General features: G+C 41.7%; 1 protein-coding gene and 1 long non-coding RNA gene across 3 annotated transcripts in view; one reads left to right on the top strand and one right to left on the bottom strand.

The window, feature by feature from the left end:
- The window catches only part of LOC123349632 (protein BEAN1-like), a 103,090-nt gene that overhangs the window by 71,921 nt on the left and 6,423 nt on the right, over window positions 1–24,746 (bottom strand). For both annotated transcript variants that reach the window (XM_044987843.1, XM_044987842.1), the window contains one exon: window positions 14,457–14,591. In XM_044987843.1, coding sequence (XP_044843778.1) covers window positions 14,457–14,591 — 135 coding nt within the window. The remainder of the gene's footprint in view (window positions 1–14,456; window positions 14,592–24,746) is intronic.
- The window catches only part of LOC123349634, a 119,337-nt gene that overhangs the window by 1,256 nt on the left and 93,335 nt on the right, over window positions 1–24,746 (top strand). The gene's annotated exons all lie outside the window — the stretch shown is intronic.

Here is a 24,746-nt window from a genome sequence, read left to right on the forward strand (position 1 = left end):
ACTGGAACAAATCCATGCATTGCTTTTCAGGGCAGTTTCTCTTGAGTACATGGAATACAAAGGCTTTTGTTCAGACTTAGCAGTGGTTCTACTTGTAGTGTGTGAGGATTTAACAGCAGAAAATTGCCATAGAGTAAAATTCAAAAAAGAGAGGGAGCCTACTTGTTCATAGAGAGATTCAGATTGATTGATACAGGAAGCTAGAGAAAGTATATTCATAGTAGAACGCACTTAAATAATTCACATTCTGTCCCAACAGGCCAAATTTCATGGTAGTTGTAAAGATTAAATTAAAACCTGTACTTAGTGCTAAAACTACACTACTCCATAGTATGTTAGGGAAGGAGATCTGTTACTTCTCTTAAAGGAGAGAGAACTGTTATATTGTGAAGTTCAGTTGAGCTGCAAGGATTTCTGACCCTGCAAGATGAAAGGAAGTGTGTGTCTCATTATTTATTAAAACAAACTTCCTATAGAATGGGTGGGATTGTTCTGCTCCCTGAATATATCTGACCATATCCAGTTCACTGTAATATAAGGCACTCCTGTGAATGCACACATGTAACTACTTATATTTCTCCCCTCCCCCCCACTACTGTGATCCATGCAATACACAGTACTCAGAATACAGGATTCACATTTAATGCACAGGCCAGTATTAGGAGTACTGTGGTAGCACTTAGGAGTCCCTGTCATGAACCAGGAACCCATTATGCAAGGTGCTGTATGAGCACAGAACAAAAAGAAAATGTCACAAAGAATTCACCTTAAACTGGTTCCTGGTAAGAGTAAGCATGGGCCTCCTGCCACAGCAAGTCTTAAAGATGTCTGGGTATCCACTGAGAACAGTTTGAGCCCCCTCAATCCTCCAGAATGGAGCTTATATGCTGGAATAAATCTCCTGGAATAAATCTATACAATCCCCTGCCTGTAAATCTGCTCTGACTCTAGATAGACACCTTGAAAGATGAATTTGGGGACTCAACATTTCTCCATCCCACTACTGATAATTTCCCAGATCCTTCCCCACCTATTGTGGAAACCCTCCAAGTTTCCCATTGACAAATTTCCTGATTCCCTTCCAGGCTAAAAAAGCCCAGCATCTATTACTGGCAAGCTACCTTAGCCATCCCGGCTGCCTAACCCTTCCATAACCCCTCAAAGAACATGGTGCTATGTGGGCTACTATAATCTGTATGTCATTATTCAAAAGGGGTCTACTGAAATCTGGGCTCAGTTCTGCCCCTAAAGGATACACAATACAGAGAGAGACTGCAGCTCTGCCATTCACTTTCATGTATACAACAAGAGAGAATCCTGGCCAAGCAGCTGGTACGTTCCTTACTGAAATGCATGAGTGATGGGCACCTTCTAAATACTATGGCCTGATTCTCCACTGTTACATTTGTATGACTCCACTGATTTAAATGGTGTTACACCAAGGTAAAACATGTATAACAGGGTGGAGAATCAGGCCCCATGTCACTTTCTATCTAAACAGTGAGAGTGTGCCCACACTGTCACCCATGCCTTCCCTCTCCTCTAATCTCCTTCACAACTTTTATGAAATATAATATCTCAGACTTTTAGAGGAGCAAGCTGTAATACTATTAGGGACCATGCAACTGCAGTTTTAAACTCATTTTTTCATGGTAATCACAGCTCAGTGAAACATTAAAATTGAAACCAATCCACTGAATCAAACTGAAATGAAATAAACTTATTTAGTAAAAGCAAACCAAAGGCAATAGCTTTTAACCTCTCAGCTCTCCCCTGGCCAAATCCTAAATTCTTGGTTCAATCCTTATTCAAGCAAAGCTTCCACTTATCTAGTGAGTTTTTTGTCTGAGTAAGATCTTTGGGATGTGATCCTCCAAGTTGAGGCTCAATGCCTTCCTCAGCCAGAAGCTTCCATGGAAGCTGAGGATCCTCATCCCCTTTCAGGAGTGGGCCCTGAGCCTCAGCATATGCTATCTCAGACCAGTGACTCCTCTGTACTTTCATTATTACATCACTCTCTTCCTTCTGCCTGTCTCTCACAAGCATTTCAACCAAAGCATAAATTTATATTCTGCCCTTCTTAGTGATGTCCTGGGGTGTCTTGCACAGAAGATTGAGGGTACAATGTGACCTTTAGTCTCTTGGTAAAGGGCATTTATCCTTTTCAAGACTGTTAATGCTAGCTACATGTGACAGGGCATTTGGGTAGCTTAAGAGGGGATCTGGGTAGTGATGCCTACATACATGCACTTGGGAACTAGATGCTGGTTGCTAAAGACTAATGACTGAGAGCAGGAAGAGTTTCAACTGCACCAAGTTAACAACTTATCAAGGCACAAGGAAATTTTATAAAGGTAGAGAAGAAGCCTAACCAACTGAGTGGGGATGTAGAGTATGAGTACTGTCTCAGTATTGGCTCTGCAGATGGTGGTAGAATATTGGCTTATGTTTTTGCTCTGATTCTTTCCCCCGAAGTTGTGTAGGGAAAGAAGAAATAAATTAATCTTCTTCTTTCCCTGATAGACTGGAAGACCTATTTTTAATTGTAAAATGACCCACCTGTTGAGACCCGTTGAGTACTGGCAAAAACAGACAGCAGTAAAACACGAGTTAAAAGTCAAGGGGAGGTAACTGTGACTTAATAGCAAAAGTACTCACTTCTCTCAAAGTGTCTGTCCCCCTACTCTGAATCCTCTCCCTACAGCTGATTAATATTCTTTTACATTAGCAAGCTGGATTGAGAATGACACACTTGCCCTTCTGGCTAGAAACGGAAGCTGAAATAGAACTTTTTTATTTAAACACTTGTTAGTGGCCACCCTCCTCATTTCCCCAATCCAGGTAATTGGGGTTGGTTCCATGTCCTCAGGCAATAGAACAGCTGCTCGCTACTGTGAATACAAAATGATATTAAACCAGACATTGTGGCCTTGATTAAAAAAGCAGGGGCATACAAACAAGAATTTGGGTGCTTTGTGCATATATAATATAATAATTTCATTCATATTCTTATGGGGTGGGGGGGAAGGAACAGCATATAGGGCCAAATCTTGAGGTATTGAGCAGCCACACTTCACACTGATGCAAACAGAAGTTGTACGTGCTGAGAACACATGATTTGACCCAGGAATACCAGGGTCAAAAAGGCCATTTGTGCTATCTAGTGTGACTGCTTAATATGTAATTCCTGCTAAAATATCGTCTAATGTGTTATTAGATACATGTAGTAATGGTGCCACATCAACCTCCCTTTGGAATCTCTTCCTCTGCCCAATTTCTCTTACAGCAATTAGGAACTTCCCCTGGTATTTAACTTAAACTCTTCCTTAGCTCTTCCCATTTTTCCTTGCCCTTCCATTTTTGAGGCTTTCACTATTTGCATATTTGAAGTACCATAGTTTTTCCTATTCTAAATGGGTTCCTCAGGTATCAACACATGGTAGTAAATATTGGTAAAGGTACCAGCTCCGACGGACACCACTATATCTGGTTTTATAAAAATAAAAACGTTTTCTCTTCTTCTCCCTCCCCTTTTCAGTCACTGACTGAATTGAGAATATTAGGTTTGACACTAATGACACTCTGGGCAGGAGGTGTTTTGTGTTCCCATCCACTCTTTCACTAGTCTGCTTCAGGGATTGATGTGCTGCCAGTGTTTTAACAAAGGGCTCTCCATAATTTCTTTTTAGCCTGGGATAAATCTTAGCATCCCTAGGGTGTGACTGCACAGACAGGAGAACTAATGGGCTGGGGAATCTATTCATTTGTTTCCCCACTTTAAAAAAAATGCTTTTGCCTTCTTTGTTTATGGTTTGAGAAAGTACTGGGCAAACAAACTTGTATTAAGTTTATTAGCTGGAAATGTTTATGCTTTGTTCCTGGAAGTTGCACTAAGAATACTGAATTTAACAAACTGTTAAACTTGTATAATTTGAAGTGAGGTGCCTTTATTTGTATAACGGCTTTGTATTTATGCTGTCTGTGAATGGTTTGTTTTAAAGATACCTGCCATTTGGGATAATCTGATCCATTCCAAAGGCAAAAGAGGTGCTCCTATGAAGTATTTTTAGGAGCCTTTGTGGTAAGACCTATTTGGTAGGGGATGACTTAGCAATATCTTGGGGGGGGATTGTGATTTCCCTTGGGGCAGAGGAACCACTCCTCTTCCCCTTCAATTTGTAGTGGTAATTTAGTGATTCTCAAATGGTGGGTTGACCCCCCATTTTAATGGGGTTGCCAGGGCCAGCATTAGACTTGCTGGGACCCATGGCTGAGGTGGAAGCCTGAGCTTCACCCCCCCACCAGGGGTGGCAGGGCTCAGGCTCTGGCCCATTGTCTCTTCTCTTCCAGCCCCCCCCCCCCCCCGGGTCATGCAGAATTTTGTCAGAAGTGGGTCACTGTGCAATGACTTTTGAAAACTCTGAGCTAGGCTCTCCCATAATATCATACAGTATCTGACTGCCCAGGCTATGCCTAGCATCTCCTCTGTAGCCTTGGCTGAATTTTTTTCCCCTCCTCCAAAGGTGCTAAGTACCTCTAGATAGCTATGTATAGCTATCCATTATATGAAAACAATTGTTCAAATGGCTGATAAAATTTGCTCTTGAGAAATGACTAAGTACCTGCAGTCCTTGTTCTGAATGCAGTGACCTACTAGAAAGTACACTCCGCTGCCTTCCACCAACTGGCAGATTTTTTTCTCAGTTGTAGACATTTCCAGCCTGGTTAGGGCATGTTTTAGAAAATGAAATCACTGCCTCGGACTCTTGAGATGTCAATGAATGAGTGGAATGTGTATGCCATTTAAGCACTAGTTTTACTTAACCTGTTGGTCATGTAGAGTCCATGCTATTGTTCCAGTACCAGCTTTATTCATCGACATTCTCTCACTTACACCAGCTTCTAAGAAGGAAACTGGGGGAGAAGTGGAACAAAATAACACAATGGAATGAGTAGCTATTAGCATGAAAGATGTTTTGGGCTGATAGAAATTCCATAATAACAGTAAAATACAGAACACACCTGTGTGCTCTCTGCCCATTTCACTGCTCAGCTGCTTGGTAATGCAATTAATTGCACTATTACAAAAGTGCCCTACTAACTACATGAAAAAATAGCTGAATCATCTGAGTGTTAGTCACAAGAAAGCTGACTTCTGCTGTCTTGTTCCAGCCATGTACAACACATTTAATTCTTCCTTCCTTTGGAAATGGATTCCAACACGGACAGCTCTTTAACGTGCTTGTTACAGGGCAGAGAACTGAACATTCCATTATGGCCAGAGCAACCTTTCTGGCATCTGTGTCCCTCTACTCTCTCCAAGAGGTTTGAAATAATTGTCTGGTGTATGCATATAGTCACAGATCCACTAGCTGTACATTCTTCAACACGCTTGTCCAGCCTTCCAACTGCAGCAAGGATGGAGTGTCCTCTCCATGTGATGTCTACAATAGCCAGTGTGTCAGCATCCCCCTCTGACTTAACTAGTTTGGACCAAAGGAAGGACGGGAGTCAATACATTTGGAACCAGCTACACTGCAGGAGTTGCCAGAGCAGAGAAGATCTTCCATCTGCCTGCCTTTCAGGGCTCCACTTCTAGATTGGGTCCTTTAGCTGTTGCTGATAACCAATCTGTCCTGCATGGATGTAGTTGGCAAAAACACTGAGTGAATTTGCTCATTTGTCTTCTGATCGCATTTCCTCCAAGGGTTCCACTACCTTCATTAGGTGCTCATCAGCCCAAAGCCGTTGGTGCTTCCTGAGGTTTCTGGGTTAACCACCACCCAGCACTCGGCATTGACCAGTACAGGTTGTACCAGTTATGGTCATAGCGGTAGCAGGTTTTCAATTCTAACATGACCTACCGGTTTTGACCTTCCAACTAACGGTTGTATTAGGACAGGGGGTTCCACAAGATCCTTAAATGCAAACCAGCTAGAAGTAGTTCAGCTATTAGGTGCTACAGTGACCACCAACCTCTCACTGGATGAAGACTGAAGTGTTTGCATTGGAAAGGCTGCCACCACCTTTAGCAGACTAACTAAAAACATGGAACAACTCAACGCTGACCATCAAGACCAAAATGCTAGTGTACAAAGTCTGCGTCCTCAGCACTCATATATGGTGGGGAAACATGGACAACTTATGCTCATCAGGAGATAAGGTTGAACAGTTTCCACCTATGTTGCCTATGCTGCATACTCAATACCAAATGGCAGGATAAAGTCACCAATACAGAGGTTCTTCAAAGGGCAAATTTACCAACTGACAGCCCTGCTCAAGCAAAGATGACTGTGCTGTCTGGGCCATTTGAGTAGGTTGGAAGATGGATGCATACCCAAGGACATGCTAAATGGGGAGCTATTGGAGGGAACAGGAACAAGACTTCCCAAGCTTCGCTATAAAGACACATGAAATCAAGATCTGAAGGAATTTGGAATTGATTCTGACCAATGGGAAATCTTGACAAGTGATCGTAACAAGTGATGCCATTGTCTCCATCAGGGTATCAAAGTCCCATCACAGGAGCTGGCTCCTACAGCATGAAGAGAAAAGAGCCTGGAGGAAGCAAGCAGCTCCCAACCAAGATGCATACATTTGCAGTAACAGCCAAAGATCATGCAAATCTCAGATTAGCCTATTCAGTCACATGAGACATTGCAAACCATCTACATCATAGGCTGCAATTCCCACCATCTCTCGCAGATGAAAGGAGGCCAACAAAGCCTTCCAACTAAGGTACTTGTGTGCCCACCTCTAACACAGTATCTGGGAGCCTCGCAACCATCAGTTAGTCTGTCCTCCCACCACCCCTGTGAGGTAGGCAAGTGCTAGTCTCCCATTTTTAATGAGGCACAGAGGCTAAATGACTTGACCAAGGTCAAATACGAAGTCTGTTCAAGAGCAGGGACTTGAATCCAGATCTGATAAGTCCTAGACAAATGCTCAAACCTCTGGACCAACTTTTCTCCCACAGCTCTCTAGAGAGGTTTCTCTCTTCCACCTTCCTCTCTCCCATCCATGCTATAGTAGACTGAACATAATCTGAGACCCAGCAGTGCAGGGATGTTCTTAAATCTTGATGTTCTTAACCTGTACACCTCCCCACAGTGTAATGTTTGGATCTCCTGTACCCAAAGGAGTTACTAGAGCAGAATTTGGTTTTGAGTATTTAGGCTTCTGAAATAAGGTGATATTTGCCCTTGTGCAGAGAGCTAACACCAGAGCGGTGTACACTGAAGTCCCACTAAAGTAAGTCCTATTAGGGGTTAAGTGCTCTGCCAACCTTTTGCAGGCCCTCTGCAGAGGGGAGAATTTCACCCCAGAAGCACAAAAGCAATGATAAAAACTAAATCACACAAGAATTATTTTAAGCAAAGATGGGAATTGATTTACATTTCTATCACTGCCATTTTTTTCTGTAATTACAGAGGGATGAAATCTTTCAAGGTTCAATATCATATTTGGTCCATTTTATGCAGAAACTCTTCACTTGTGACATCGCATAGACTCAGTGAAGCTGGTAAAGGCTGAAATTCAATCTGTCCATCAGAAGTCTCTCTCATCATGGTTTGATAATTATATCACAAAGGAAATTCACTTTCAGATTATCTGCTTAGATTTTTCTCTTAAGGAACGCTGTATTGCATGGCAAAAACTTGGACCACAGCCACCTTTTGTGTGGGGAGTAGAAAAAGGACAGCTGTTCTTTCTATCCAGTCAGCTCATCAAAACTACAGAACGAGTAACTAATAGGATCCACTGAAGATCAATAATGTGTATTCTTAAATGCACAGACTTGTGATGGAATTGCTGACCAATGGTCTGAAAGAATAGATAAAGGCAGAGACCTATTCTCTATGGACTTGGGTTTATCTAGATTTGAACCCAGCACCCCCTTGATGTAACAATCAATTATGCTTTTAATAGCCTCTTCCCCCCCCCCCCTTTCAATTATACTGCCTCTGAGGACCCCTTGCAGACCAACTCCAGCTCAGAAGGGAAGACATTAAGGCAGTCTTTGTCCTTTCAGGAAAAGGAACCTAGAAGGTCAAAACCCTCACCACGAAATCTCTCCTTATTTGTCTGGCATATAGCCATGGATCTGCTCTCCCCACCCCAGAGAATGTCCATAAGACTTTTCTAGTGCTAGTTCTTGCTTCATCTAGCATCTTGCATATTAGTAGTGCCAAAAGACTATTGAAGATTCTACATCTGAAGAGGCAGGACCAGATTACGTTCTGTTTGTGACATGTCATTCCATATTTATGGAAAATATGCTTGACATAAATGACATAACTGAGAGATACTTTATGCGAGATGGCTCATGTGAGATCATTGGAAAGGTTATGATTTATTGAATGTGATTATCCAATTTGTGTGCCTGTATCATTTCTGTATCTGAAATTAGGAATATTGACTATGTATCAGTATTTAAACTCTTACTTTGGGTGATGCTCACTGATAACTCTTCAGGTACAACAATGGAAAAGCCAGATGGAGTGGATGACCCATCAGTGAGGACAACGGACTGTGAAAAGCTTGGCCTTCCTGTGGACACGCCATACTGCCACTGACTCATGGACACTGTAATCCTACAGAGTCAGGTGGTCTTGTCACCTGATACTAAAACATTACCTGGGACTTCTTGTAATTTTCCATTGTGAGAGGGGGTGGGGGTGGGAATCAAGTTTGGGAAACAAAGGATTCCTGGCTTGCCTAAATCCTATTTAAGGGTGGGGAGGAAGGCAAACAGGACTCCTCCTCTCCATGGCCTGTCTGCCCGAGAAGAAAAACTGAAGACAAGGGGGAGTCCAGACTGAGACACGGGTCTAGTCTGAAAAGGAATATAACTGGAACTCTGAACCACAGAAGCTTTGTAAACTGCCTGCAACACTATCTAGGGTGATAAATATTATTTGTAACCAATTTCTTTAGTGAAACCAGCTTAGTCTGCATGTTTGATTTTATTTGCTTATTAATCTGCTTTGTTCTGTTTGTTACCTCTTTTACCACTTAAAATCTGCCTTTTTATAGTTAATAAAATTTGTTAAACCCAGTTTCTGTAACTGCTAATGGGGGAGCGGGAGAAGTGTGCACACCTCTCCAAACTGAGGAACGAGGCAAATTTCATAATGCATCTTTGGGTCTGCACTCCAAGGAAGGTGGACATCTGAGTGCTGGAGCAAGTCCCTTATGCTGGTTCTTCCCAGAACTGATCTACAGGTGGGTGTGGCCCTGCTTGTGTGTGTTAAAGGAGGTTTTAAGAGCCTGGCTCAGCAAGACAGGTTAAAGGGGGCCCATGCTGGCAGAACAGTTAGTCAGTGGTATCTCAGCACATCAGGTGGCTTCCCAAGAGGTCCAACCTGTCATACTGTTATAACAGTTTAAATCAAAGTAACCTCATTGATCTCAATATTATTCTAGATCTTCATGATTGTAACTGAATCAGTCTCTAGTTCTCTAACTTCTGCAGAAACTTTCATTAATACTATTTAACAGAAATAGTGTTAGGCTGTTGCAATCATTTTGTATAAAGAAATTTCTATTAACCCAGCACTTGAAAACTGGACTGTCTGTCCTTTTTAATCTCAATTAGAAATGTTGATATTTATAGTCTTCTAAAATGCCAGCACACCCAGTAAAGGTCTCGTGTGACAGATTTAATTGCATTTTTACTCTACATCTTTAAAAAGCATGATACACTCCTAGTCCAGGGACTTGCAAAGTGAGGCATGCATTCAACTGTTTTAATGCTAACTTAAACTCATAACTGTTTTTAAATAGTAAATTGAGGGAACTACACTTTTCCTATTATCTTCATATCAATGATGTGAGGCTTTTGCAAGGGTTGACTTTTTTTTTCTCCCTAACAGATTTACATTTGTCGTTGTACCACACCATCCTTAATGAGAAGCTGTATATATATTCTAGGCTAAAAACCACACTAATTCTGAGCTTTAATAAAGAGCATTGGTAATTTGTCTAAATGCCTGGTTCCTGGAACGTTTAGAGCTGATTTCAAGGTCTGAGTGCTTGAAGTGTTCATAGACTTCAGTGGGAGCTGCTTTGCTCAATATCTTGCAAGTTCAGACACTAGCTGAAAGGAAGTAATTAAAGCATTTTACTAGTTGAAATAGAAAGGTCCTTTCCACCCTATTGGACAAATTTTCAACTGGCCTGTAAGGTTGTGCACACACATTCTAGATATGCCTGTGTAAATCAGGTTTGTACTTTGTGACCAATTTGCCTATACCTGTGAATGTGGGTTTTTTCATTGAGGCTGTGACTGAATGTGTCTTCGTAAAATGAGGAAGGGAACACTCAAGGCAGTGCCAACTCAAGTGCTCTTAAGCACACAATTCAATTTTCTCATCCTGTTTTGAACATGGTAATGTGCATGGTGTTGCTTTCTCCAGTTGTTGATGGTATTTTCACTACTTTTGGTGCTTAGTGTTTTGGTTTTTTTTTTTTGGAGTGATATATTTGATTTGTGACTCTCTGAATTAAAACCTGGTTGTGGTTGGGTTTTTTTAAACCAGGAGACATAACATCAGATTCTTCTTTGCTGCAGAAAGCATGTGTCTCACATTTGAAGTGACTTTAGTCCCCAAATACTAAAAGTGGGGACAAAAAAGACATTTGCTGCCACAGAGCAATTTATAATTACATTTGATTTTTTGGGGCAACCCAGCATATCTGATGGAGCCTCAAGCTGTGCATGGTATTTGAGATGTGTTGAATTATAGATTAGAGAACTGGAGTCCTCTATAAATAACTGTCTAAAATACCACAGAAATAAGGGTTTGTACAGAATGAGCAGATGCACCACAAATACACACTACATGGGAAAGGATGAAACAGCTAATGTAAGCAGGCACCACTGTGTATAAAAAGGGTGTGCATGTGGAATTAGGTTAAGCAAAGAAATCTGGGCTGAGTATTCACCTAGTTTACCCCCAAAAGACTTCCTAACGTCAGACCTAGGCTGAACTGGACCCCATAATGAGAATTTTTAGCACAACTGCCTAAAATACCCCACAGAAACCTGAGAAGGAGGTGTTGAAAAGCAGAGCCGTGAGGAGAAAACATTTGTAAATGAGCTGGAAAAGGAAGCTGACATGAGCAGTGTCTTTTTTTATTCATGAGAACATCCTTCCTGTGAGCAATTTCTATATCAGGTGCAACTTTGCTGCCTCCTCAGGTATAGTGTTGGAAGTAATTGGTTACCTAGCTTAAGGGAGGTTTCTATTGTAAGTGCCCTTGAGCTTTACTTCCTGTCCTAAGGTAAAATCATTCTGACAGTTATTACTGGCTGTACTGTATGATCAGGTGCAAAGGTGATGAGTGCCATGTAAGAACCCAGATAACCATGGAGACATAGGGCTTAAGATCTGTTGGGAGAAGAACCCATAGGTAATACATTCCCTATGATGAAAATAGATCCGCTCTCTCACATTTATAGCAATAAAGTGTACACAGAATGCAGCTATATAGTATTAAATCTAAGAGCTAACCAGCTGGAAGACCTTCAGGCAACTTTTTTTATTCTGCACAATTGCCTGGTGTGTGTGGTTGTGTTGCGCACACGGTTGAATTTTCAGATATGTGTCCCTGCTGTAGGTGGTGCCCACATCTGAAAATCTGTCAGCGCTTGAACAATAGTCATTGCTCGATCCTCCCCCTTCCTAAGTCACTGAGATTTTGTGGCAGTACTGTTTGGGGTGGTGTTGGTGGGCATAAATAGCATGCTAGTTCAAGTTCATACAGGCTTCTTATCTCGCTGTAGTGCTGGTATTTTAACACTCCTTGGTATTAGCAACACCTTCTTAAACTGGCAGAGATGCCTGATATGGCAACTGACTTGTATAAAACTCTTTGCTTTTGTGTTGAGACTATTGGGAAATAACAGCTACTAGTACCCTACTGCAGTGCTGCTCAACCTTTAGTACACAGGAGGGCCACAAACCTAAGCACAACCTTGTGCTTCTAGTGATTTTAATAAGATTTAGAGTCCTCTGTATTGATTCATATTTTAAGTTCAGCTTGTTTCATATGTATTTAGATAGGCTGTTGCTATATATAGCATTTTCTTCTTAAAAACAAAAACCAGTGCATAAAATGTGTATCAGAATTATAGAAAATGGGGGGGAGAGCGCGCACAAAGAGAACACAATGCTAACAAATCCGCCATTTGGTATATTGCGTTGAAGCAGGCTGTGGGCCTTATGAAATGCTCTGGTGGGCTGTGTAAAGCCCATGGGCCCGTAGGTGGGACATACCTCCCTTACTGTGACACCCTGCACTCAAGTCCAGCTGCAAACAGAAAATCAGTCTTTCCATGGAAATACAGTGAATTCTTCTTGTCAGCAAGATTTGATTTGTATAGGCCTCTACCACGCACTTCTGTGACTATATTTATACATGATCTGTTTTATGGGGCATTTGTTCCTCTGAGCTTGTTACAGAAGAAATACTAAAATGTGACTTAGAGTCATAGATTCTAGGACTGGAAGGGACCTCGAGAGGTCATCGAGTCCAGTCCCCTGCCCTCATGGCAGGACCAAATACTGTCTAGACCATCCCTGATGGACATGTATCTAACCTACTCTTAAATATCTCCAGAGATGGAGATTAACTGTTTTGTTGATCAGCATGGTTTATAGGGTGTATTTTAGTATTGAATTGATAGCTTTGCAAACAAATTTGGAAAATCCTATATATTGGAGAAGTACCCCATGTTGCTTGGTATTTATTCGATACTTGAGACTTAAGTAGTCAGTTGCTTTAATTCTGCTTTTTTATTAAGTACCTCTTGAAATAACATGCCATTGTTGAAATACTTCATTTTGCAGAAAAGTTTTAAAAGGTTCTGAAGGCACTATAATACCTATTCAGATTTGGCTTGCAGAAACGGACTGGCCAGTTCCCCTTTGTCAAGCATCTAACTTTTTTTGGCTATCCCAAGATAAAGGGTTTTTATTTAATAAAAAAAAAAGCCAGATCAAACCATCTCCAAGATGTAGATATTGTATAGATCTTCCTTCCCCCTCTCTCCCCCCCCCAACTCCTTTAGATGTTCTGTGGGGCTTTTCTTACAAGTACAAGGTCTGGCAAGCAGTCTCCTCCAGAATTAGTGCTGATTTGTGGCACAGATGGCAGAGATATTTGGGCAGTGAGAGGTGCTCATAATTATCCTTGAACATTTGTGCATCATTTTACTACAGCTCCTCAGATCTACTAAATTGACAGGTGAGAAACCAAGGTCCCACCAAGCCCAGATCTCTTGCATCCTTCTACACAACACAGTAGTTCTGGCCATTATGAAATGCTTAATTATAAACACACACTTCCTGTGTTCCATGGGCTTGACACAAAGCTCACGGAGTCTAATTGCCTTCGGATTAGGGACTATATTACCACAGTACTTTGTTTGTATGAATGCTTTCAACTCCACTTTATGTGCATTGCTGCTGGCTGTCAGTTTATTGTCCCTAGTATAACTCTGGCTACCTGTCATTCCTCAAACTTGTAGCTATATGCTTGTCTGCACGAGGTTGTGTTAACTGAGAAAATGAGGTCAATAGACATGTCTAAGGACAATAGTGCACCCTCAGTTCCATTCACACTTTGTGGAATAGGGTTCTGACAGCTTTCCTTCTGGCAAGTTTTTATGGCAACAAAATATAAATATTAAACTGAAGGTTCACACTCCTATAGTTTGAAATCAGCAGTTTAGCAAGGTGAGAACAAAAATCTAGGGAACAGGCTAGGCTGAAGCTGTTAATCACTCATATACTAGTAAATAGGTATCACTGAAATTGCAACATACTACTTTTCATAGAACTTGCATTATCAATTTATTAAAAGTACTCAAGGCATTGCTTAGTCACTGCCAGGATAACACTTTTTCCTATATACACTGTCTGCAGAAATCAATCCTTTGAATATATTTGACGTCTTTGCTTTTACAGTAATTCTTTGTTTCTTCCAACATTGTTTTAACCTGCTGACAGTTGGCTTGTTACTTTGCATTAACAATTCCAAATGCAGAGAATCTAGCCTGCAGTTGCTCCTTGATATTGATTTTTTTTCCCCCCTAGCTGCCAGTGTTTAATAGGTTCCAGCACTGACTAGCTTCTTAAGTAGTCTCAGCTTTTGGATTATACTCCCCTTTTTGAAACTGGCATTTGATTGCAGCACCTTTCATGATACATTAGCTAAATACATTGAGCAGAGCTAAATCATCCCTTCCCACTACTACTATTTGCTAGTATTCTGCTTGAAATCCATATGCAGTATAAACAAGGGACTTAGACATAAATAAGCTCACCAAGCACTCATATTAATGCAGCATCAAACTCAGAACAAATCTAATGCAAAGTGCAGTCTGTGGAGAATGATTCAACAGGAAGGTGTATTGACAGTCCCATGGAGGAAATTGAAGGGTAACTCACTTGAGCATGTTAGTTTGATGGACATGTAGTCTCTGCCACAGTCCTTCTTGTAGTGACAGCGCAGCCAGTTCAGGAGGCAGAGTCCGTTGCCACACTGTAGTTCTTCTTTTTTACAGGGCAGAATGCTGCCTTCATCTGAAAGGAAGAGAAACAATGGATGACTGTGTTACTGAAGTAGGAAATGCCTGCTGCACGATGCCACAGCTCTTCTGAAAGTCCGTCTTCTTCGCTGTCTCTAAAAGCCCTGTGAGACTGAAAACAGATTTGTCTGTTCTTTGTCAGATAGCAAAAGGGGGGGCCTCTGACTCCGACAAAAGCTTGGTAAATCGTTAATCATTTATACAGTGCTGTAGACCTATGAAGCATTGCACACAGGGAAAATGTGCCCAACAAATCACAGAAGGTAAAATTTTCAAAAGTGTAGTTAGGTTAAGTCAAGTCTGAAAATGGGACATGAGTGTTTTGAAAACTTGCCAGCAGTATTTGTCCTAGTCTATATGCAAAAGGGATGACAGAAAAGAGGATAAACTTAGAGCTATTTTAACTTCCAGGATCATGAAGGGCTGGACTGAGGTAGCCATGGATGGGAACATCTCACAACTCCTTTCCAGTTTGAAAAATAAGGATGGGAACTGAATCTCATAGCATGTGGGCTGAACACCTTAAACATCAGAGAAATGTGCATGTGGACAAATATTAGAGCATAATTCACATTTGGGTTTGGAGATTGTTAGGACAGAGCAGGGTCTGACTTGCCCTTCGATCTCAGCATGCTCAAATGTTTCTCCTACTATGTGTAGTGGGGAAGAATGAAGAATCCACTCACTCCTCAAGACCATCTCTGACCCTAGAGGAGTTTTATAGCTAATCACCCCATCTCTGCATATGTAGGGGAAAGGTTAACTTTGTTTCCCAATGACACAACTGATGGTCCTGTTAAATTCCTCACCCTATCATCTCAATGTGAGGGGGCGAGAATAGCTCCGGGCATGTCTACTCTACAAATGCCCCAGCAGCTCTGCTGCTATAGTGTAGACTCTTGCTACAGCAATGGAAGGGGTTTTTGGTTGTATTTAAACCACCCCTTGAGAGGTGGTAGGTAGGTTAAGGGAAGAAGTCTTCTGTTGACGTAGCTGCATCTATAGTGGGAATGAGGTTGACCTATCTGTTCCACAGGGCAAGACACTTTTCACAGTCCCGGGTGAAGCAGCTAGGTTGACCTTTAGTTTTAGGTGTAGAGAAGGCCTTTGTTTCCAGTCACTATGAAGAAGCAGAAATTTGGCTAATAGGGCCCCAGCAATTCTAAATGATGACAAATTAGTCATGTGGCTTTCAGGTTAAGAAATGAGTAAGTTTGGGTCAGCATTTATTGTCACTGAATACAGTCATGCATCCCTAGTCAGAATGTTCTGAGTTGTGTAACTAGAACAGAGTGGCTATTGCAGAAGCAGTGAATACAAATACATGTTTATCTCTTCAATGTGACCATTTTAATGGATGCTCCTAAACAAGCACTTGACTAGATACTTGCTCGCACCACTGTCTGGGGAGCAGGCACTCTTCATATCCTTGTTTTGTGTGCAAAATTAATGCTTATACCCATGTGCAGGGGAAAATATTTACTATTCATCCTTACTTATTCTCCTGTTTTTGAAATGTTACTCTTCCAATTGAGAGAGAAACAACACTGTCATGTAGATTACCAGTCACACCCTGCAAATGGTGCTGAAGAGACTAGTTTGAGTTTATAATCTGTCCAGACTCCTTTTGTTCAATATTTGTGGAGCACAAATAGATTCACAGAAATCAGGATGAATGTGCATACAATTCAGAACTTGTGCACAAAAATCCAGCTTCAGTAGTACAGGTGGTCATGTTTTCATTGAAGATGAGAATGTCTGAAAGGTGTAAGTAATGCACATGCTTTGGCAAAAGTTTTAACTGGAGAAGAGGCACCTTATTTACCACTTAACTGGTATCCATTATCGCTCTATTGCTAACTGAATTAAATAGTAGGATTCTGATGTTTAGTAATGAAGAGCACTAGGAATAGAAAACCAATAGTTTACTTTGGCACTTTTGGTGCCTATCCTAAAACTGAATTCCAGTCACTTGTATATCACCAGCTTTAACACACCAAATAAGCCAGAGCCCACCTTGAAAATACCAGATCCTAGAAGCAAAGGAACAGAAAAAACAAGGTGCAAACTGGCATCCAGCTGAACAAAGGCATTCTGACTAAAGGCTTTTGTTTGTTCTCCAATATTCTTAATTCAGAGCCTTTGTGTCAGCTTTCATAGCAGGAAAACCCTGCAGTTGAGTAATTGTGCATGATTTCCAATTCTCCACACAGCTGCTCCATTGGAAAAAGTCAGAACCCACAAATGCATTTATAAATAGCACCAGCACTGAAAGAACACTTTTACTATATGTATTAGACCATACACTTGTAACCTGGCAGTGCTTCCATCTACAGGGTAATAATCGAATTTTGTTTTGCAATTCTAGCACATCTTGGATAACGTTTTCTGAACAGCTACCATACTTGTGGCAGGTACTTGAAACATGAACTTTGGGGACCTGGGCATTTCCCAAATAGAAGAGAATTCACTGCAAGCTAAAGGCTTTTTAATTTTTTTTCTGAAGGAGCTAAAATACTTAAGTGAAGGCAGGCTAATGGAACTTACAGGATCCATTCCACCCCAGGTGGGAAGAGATCAGGCCCATTGACTTCACACAGGTCTAAGCTCAGAAAAACTTGCATGCAGACATTCTGAGGTGGTCAGGGAAAATGCTAACAATTATTCTGAAATATGAAAGGTGTGTGCGTGCGTACACATTCCCAGAGCATTATTCACATAGACTCCCCATTTATTTCAAGATCTAGTTTTAAGATGTCCTATTTTTTTTAAACATTCTCAGCTTGTTCCAGCCCAACAGGTTTCACTGCCCCTCATTGCTCCACTTCCAGTTGTCCAACACTAAGTTCCTTTCTGTAACTCCAATAGTTTTACAGCTGTTGATGCAAAAGCATTGGCCTCAGCTTTTCTGTAGTCAGGAACTGCAATCTTCCCTCTATACTACAAAGATTCTCTGCTTGATTGCAAATGTCACCTGAAAACATAACCATTGTATAGGCAAGGGAGAAGTTCTAAATGTCTGTCTTTTGGCTATTAGTTGTTTGGGATACAGTGCATAGGAAAGATGCTATTAAAAACTGAACTGTGGTATAATGGAGAGGAGAGCTCTTAGGCTTGTGAGCTATAAGGAAAGGTATGGGCAAAATGAGCTTCCTTGTCCTGAGAAGCAATGAAGGCCAGTGACACCTAAAAGGGCAGGCAAAACTAACTCTTGCAAAGGTTGGTTTATAGTCAGTCTACAATAGGCGACACTCTCTCCAAACAGCAGAGGCAGCCTATCCACTCCAAGGGGCTTCTATTGCTGCAATTTATCTAGTGGGGGTGGTGGTGGAGGTGAAGGCACTGTTTGAGGACAAAATATGGATAAGGGGCTAAATTCTGTTCTCACTTACACTGGGGGAACTCCACTGAGGATGGAGTTACTCCAGTGATAGTTGGGCACCGAAGGGTGACTGTCTCAAATTATTTGAGTATTCTAATATAACGGCTCAATCTTAGTACTGACGAGAAAACTGGAGATGCTGAACTTCCATTGTAATCAATTTTTTTACCCAGTTCACTTAATTTAATGTGCCTTCTGAAGTCATAAGGGTCTTGATTAAAAATACAGCACTCTAAGTGTTAGATGAAATTTATGCCACCAAAATTGGTGGATTGGTCTTGTTTCTTGACATCTGATAAACAGCCATTTCCATTCCTGGGCACCGTAGTCCTCTCCTGTATTTCTGGCTGCTTTTTTTTTTTTTTGGTACATTTGTATTAATCTTTCTCTTGGCTACCTGGAGCGAGCACTGGAGCAGAGACTTCAGCTGAGCATCGTGTTGCAGAACCCAGTCATTTCTCAGTATTTTGAAATTTGATCTCACATCTGAGCTACATACAGGAATCACTGAGTGAAATTCTGTGGCCTATGTTACACAGGAGGCCAGACTAGATGATTGTATTGGGCCCTTCTGGCCTTAAGTCATTTAAATGTTCATTTAAATAGGGCAAATATTAAATGGTGTCATAAAAAGGGGTGGTAAATACTGAGAAGTGATATGCATTGAATAGCTTTGTGCTCAGTGCAAATCCAAACAATGAATCTTACTCCCCCCACCATGTTTACTGTCTGAAAAGGAATCAGCTTGGTACAATTTACATAATATCTAATTACCAAGTAATAGTGACCTTGATTAATGTATTGCTGACTGTGAGTAGCCAACATTTGTGTGGATACAGTACAAGGACAGTGTATATACTTAACACTCTGAGCATAGAAACACCATATTTTAATACACTAAGTGAATGGATTCTAATTCCTAAAGGCATTTTCCTTTCTGAAACAAACATAAACTGTAACAGAAAGGTGTAATAAAAATGTTCAATTGCCAGTACATAATACTCTAGAGAGGTGCAATGCTTCTTGACAGTGACTTCACTAGTCATATGATAGGTGTCACTCAGATTCTTATTCACATTTTTATTCAGTGGTGGCAGACTCAGAAACAATGCAAATTCATGCAGTACTTGGTGCATCTGATTAGCAAAAAGTCCTAGAATTCAGCCTTCAAATCAATGTAGCACCACTGATGCTACCCCAGTTTGCTCTGGTTGAGGATCTGGCCTCTAGACACTATATAATCATAGTGTCTTTGAAATTTATTAAACAACATAGGTGATTCAATATTGATTTTGATATTTTTGGGTTCAAGCACTGCGTTTGTTTCAGCAAGGGATGATTTTTGGCTTTGATTATTGGGTAGCTAGTGAATCTTATCCAAACTGAAGATCAAACTGACTTGGTACATGACCTAATGTGTGGTGTGAGCAACAAATTGCTTTCTCAGTTGATGTTTCTATCTTGGAACAAACTAAGTGAATTTCCCTTCTGATGCATGATCAGAAAAGAGCTTTTTCCAGAGGTGCCAGGCAGCTGGAGAACAAGCCCAGCAAGTCTCTCAGGTGGAGCAGCTCCAGCCTATAACCCCACATAATGAACCTGCCTCCCTGAAACTCTAGAAGTGCTAAGCAGAGCTGGATGGATAATGAACTTTATCTCCCCCAGGATGTAAATTCCAATACCAGGAGACTGTTCATCCCAATCAGCACAAAAAGCTGAACATTTTCATAGTACAGAAATTCTGAAACTTCAGTTTGGAAACATTGCAACTACTGTACTGAAATGCTTGCACATTGAAGCATTATAAAATTATATATCAGTAAAAACTGGAGCTGAAACTAAATGCTCTATTTTGAAACTTTCCATAGAAAACTTAGCAAAATTGACACATTCCCTTGAAATACTGTACTTTGCTACAATTCACCCAGTGCAGACATTAAGCCAGCTCGGTCCATAGCACTATGGGAGTTCTTGGTAGCATAGCTGCCATAACTTAGATAGTGGCCCCTTCCCACCTCTCCTGGTCTGAGAGTTCTGCACTGCACTTGACTGTCCCTTTAATTTAAGTACCCTATACAAGGTCTATAAAACCTTTTAGCCTTGTAAAAATTCATCCCTAGCTGGTAGTGAATGAGTTGTTACCATCTGATTTGGTTGTTGGGGAAATAACTGGTATTTCCTATAGCTTTATTTGAAATCCAGAAGTTGACTAATCTGGACTGTCAGTCTAAAGGTTAGAGTAAACACTGAATTCTCAGGATTGGAACAACTTTCAATTGTCAATAAGTGTCTGTGTCAAATTGACAACTGGGATGTAGAAGATCTACCCAAAAGTTGAAAAACTATTCCATGCTATTAAAATAAGAACTGTATGTTGTATATCTTGCTGTAGAAGAATACATAAATGGATGATGCAATTACCATAAAAATCCCTTTTATTCAAATGACTAACTGGATTATATCTGATTTAATTGTGTACTTGCTTTGTCAACCAGCTGAGTCTGAAAATGTGCTGATTACTCACCATAGTTAAAGGAACACTATCTGATTTAAAATCATGGCCCTGACTTTCAGCTGTGTTCTTGCACTGTAGCCAGTGATGGGAGGGTCTCACCAATATAGATGGAATCCTCTAGGGATGCAGAGATAGTGTAAGAACTCTTGTGGCTGGAGGATAGGGTTAGTAGCTGAGGGTTTCCTGAACCTCAGAGATCCCAAGCCCCTTTGCACTGTTGGCATTTAGAGCAGCCTTTCATTGGAGTACTGTTCCAGCACACAACTATCCCAACATTGGCCAGGTAGCTAAATGCCACTTTTACACCCACTCCTGAGTTGCATTATGCAGTCTTTGGCTGAAGCAGAAGATAAGAGCTTGATCTGTGGAAACCCAAACCAGATTTCCTGTTTCTATCTATGTGCTGGTACCAAAACCTCAGATATCATACCCTGAGCTTTGAGGAAGTTCCAGTTGTAGGAACTTGCATTATTGACTCACCATTGCGTTATTCCACCTTTTTTTTTTTTTTTGTACTGGTATAAATCCATTGAAATCAACAGTAACACACTGGCATAGAGGAGTAACACATCAGATCCATGTTAGGGACTTGATTCACTGAACTTTGCAACTGGGCCCTTTTTGTCTACAAACTGTTGAACCAGGACTCCAGATCTAAAGATTCCCCAAACATAGGGGAAGTACAGATTTGGATTGTATTTCTCAAGCTGGATAATGGGAGTGGGATCAGGACCCCATAACGTCTCCACTCAGGTATTTTAACTAGGAATCGTTTGCCTTTTTAAAAAACTATTCTAGTTTTTTCTGTAACTGTTCAATCTCCATTAAATTGTCCTGTAAAATATAAAGTTTGCCAAGAGAAAAAGGGGTTGTGATACACAGCAGGACAAAAGCATACTGATGTTCTGCTCTTCCTAGGTATTGAAGACTTCCAATCAGGGCATGACATTAAGTAACATACCACACAGCTTGTGCTCTGGCACACAACGGAATGAATGTATTGTAACTGCTGTCAATCTTATTTAACATCTTGGTTTCCTTCCAAGGAAACATTTGATTTTACACATTTGTTTTGTTTAAGGAGCTGGATTGTTAAACTATACAAAAATACTCTTCAAAATGATGAAGGCTAAAACAGCAGACATATCCCAAACAAGTTGCTAGTTTTTGTTGCAGAAGGGATTGAGTTCTCCATTACAGTGCAATGGCTGTGCTGCTGGCACTGCATTTCAGAACAAGTATAGGTCACTTTGGATGCCACTTTGGACAAATATGACTAATTACTGCATCTGGTGACTAGATGCTATGGTGATGGATGCCCTAGCAATACCTATGATAGACTGATAGAATCCATGGATGAAAGTTAATTCTGTTGCTCACCTCTTATTGCAGGGGTTCAGCTTTAAGTTGCAGAATAGAGTCCATGGCAACAGGCCTGACCATGCTGCCTGTGGAAGGAAGGATAAGGGCAGGGCAGGGAGAGGAAAGCATTCTGTGCTGATGCTCTAGGATCCATGGGGATGGGATGGGTTTGTAAATCCAAAGTCCTGGTGCCTTCTCCGTGGTCTCTAATCCCTGCCTCTGAAGGGAGCAGGGGTTGGGATTTCTGTGCAATAATTTTTCTTTTTTAAATGAACTTTCTTTTCCTATTTGGGATGTCTTAAATTGTCTCTATCTGTTTGTACGGCAGCTAGTACAGGGTCAGCAACCTTTGGCACATGGCTCACCAGGGTAAGCACCTGCAGACACAGCAGGTAACCAAACTGGCCTGGCCTGCCAGAGTACTTACCCTAGCAAGCTGCGTGCCAGAGGTTGCTGACCCCCGAGCTAGTGCAATGGGGCATGATTCTGCTTGGGAGGGAGGCGGCTTTGGCTGCTACTGCAATCCAAACAGTAAATCACAATGAAGGCCTGCTATCAAACTGTAGTTAAGTCTCTAAAGGTGAAGACTGAAGGACCCAATCCTGAAGTAAAGCTCAATGAGTTTGGTTTTTTTTGCCTTAAGTGCTTTAGGATTGGGCACTAAATGTCAAGTGTTTAATGTAACCCTCTAGTCGGTGTGTCATGTGTTCACCTCTGTTCCAAATTCACAGAAGTTAGAAGTTTATTGCAGCTCTTCATTTAACAGCCTGGGCCTATAGCTGAAGCTGTGGAGACTCCAAGGTTTTAGCTCTGGAGGTCCCTGGTTCAATCCTTAATGTCTGCCATCTAAGCAGTGGGCATAGCTCATTCAGGATTCAAAAATAAGAAGCAACGTTACCCTTTGCAAATAAATCAAACTGGAAGCCCAGGGAGGTGCTGTGTAGGTTGTAAAAAGTCTGACTTCCTAAAGCATAACTTTGCATTTTTTGGCACATCTCTGCACTTATTGGTTTTGTCTGAGGCCAGCAGTGCAAGGCAACACAAACGCTTTTCTAGCGTTTTTGGTCTGACTGGAGCAATTGCAAGAAAGCTTGCTCTTACGATGAATTTGGCAGACTCAAGACACCGGGATAAGCATCCCAGTTTTAGAGTACTTATCTGAACCAAACCTCCCACCCTTTCATAACTCTAAACACAACTAACAATCCAGCTATTTTGAAAATCCTGTGCAGAAACACAAATAAGATGCTTTGGGAACTGTTTTACAGCACTTCCCACATATAGTATGTGAGGCTAGTGGGGCACTTCATCGGAGGTGCTAGGATTCACACCAACCTTGGACCTATATTCACTGAGAAACCAGAGGGGAAGGAGCAGCATGCCAACAGGCCCCCGTGTGGGACTTCTGGCAAACAAAAGGAGGTACAGTATGAGAGGATGTCAGTCTTCAGCAGAGATGTTCCCAGCCTCTTCCCCATTATTTACATCCATGCTAGCAATATAATTACAAGAAAAAAAATAGATGGTGAAGTGTAAGAAGCCCAATGAGGTTGAAAGGAAATGTTATAGAGGAACTACAAGGGGGACAAAAACTCCCTACACTGACCATGATGGAGGGAAAATTGCCCTCCCTAGGTTTATCCTGATTCCATGCTGCTTTGTCCTGTATTCTGGAACCTTCTCCTCTCCCCGTCCCCCTCCCCCACTTAAGCTATGCAGCATACATGTGCCAGCATCTCTGACAGAATTAAGTGGGTGGGCTGGAAATGCAATCCCCTCCAAACCTGCAGGGTCAGGGGAAATCTGCATTTCTGTACAGACTACTCTGTGCCTGGAGTTTTCTGGCCCCTGGGAAAAAATAAAATCTTGCTCTTATAACACAAACAATCCAGACTGAAATATAGGCTAGAAACAGTCAGGAGATTCTAGGAAAACTGCTAAGAGCCTGCAGGCAGGAGGACAATAGCTGGAAAAGGGAACCCTGATTTCAGGAGACATTAACCCAATAGTGGCTGAAATGAAAATAATAGGAGGGCAAACGAATGGTGTGTATATAGGGAAGGGCTCTAACTTCTCAGTAGTGGGTGAAGGACATGTTTGACAGTCTGCACTTGGATTACAAGCACTCTGGGGATGCAAACATTCTGTCAAAACACTGGAGCCTGGAGGGTGAGTGGCGGCGGCGGGGGGGGGGGGGGGGCCCTGCAACAACCACCATTGGTACCCTGCCCCGGAGGAAGGCTGGAGAGAGCATGCCTGCATCCTCCCCAGGGATGTTCCATGTGTTCTCTGTATCAGGCAATAGGATGGTGCAGATTGTTCCAAGTGTGCTGGCCAAGCTCCATGGATTTGTATGTAAGGAGAGGGGAATGACCCCCACCTTCTCCCTATCCCTCTTCTGAGTGCTTTGCTCCCAGGGGAGAGGGAGTGAGCAACTTCTGCTTCTTCCCAAAGCAAAGGGCCAGTTGAGGGAAGCCTTTCTGTGGTCCCACAAAGGGAGCGGGCATGAGGCTTTTTACACATCCCTTACAGAGAACACAGTTCCAGTCCATCCCTTCCATGAAATAGGAAATAGATCTGACAGAGCCAGGGAAAAAGCCCCGCCCCCTCCCCAAAATAGTGGATGCATTATAAGGATCTCTTCTTTGGGCATGGAACATGTTGCTGGAGACAACCAAAGCTGTGAGCCACTACTACCCCTCTGCCTCAGCAAGAGCGAACCTAGCTAGAGGTCAGACTGTCGGCTCCCGACAACCCCAGTGTACCATCCTCACCAGCAAACTCTTTAAGGCTCTCCTGACCCATACCTGACCTCACAGGTGAAAATCAGTGAATGCCAGGCTCAGTTTCTCAACTGTTCCTCTGCAATGCACAGCTCCTGTCACTGATCA

Source organism: Mauremys mutica, chromosome 14 (genome assembly GCF_020497125.1).
Source record: "Mauremys mutica isolate MM-2020 ecotype Southern chromosome 14, ASM2049712v1, whole genome shotgun sequence".
Classification (NCBI taxonomy): Eukaryota; Metazoa; Chordata; order Testudines; family Geoemydidae; genus Mauremys; species Mauremys mutica.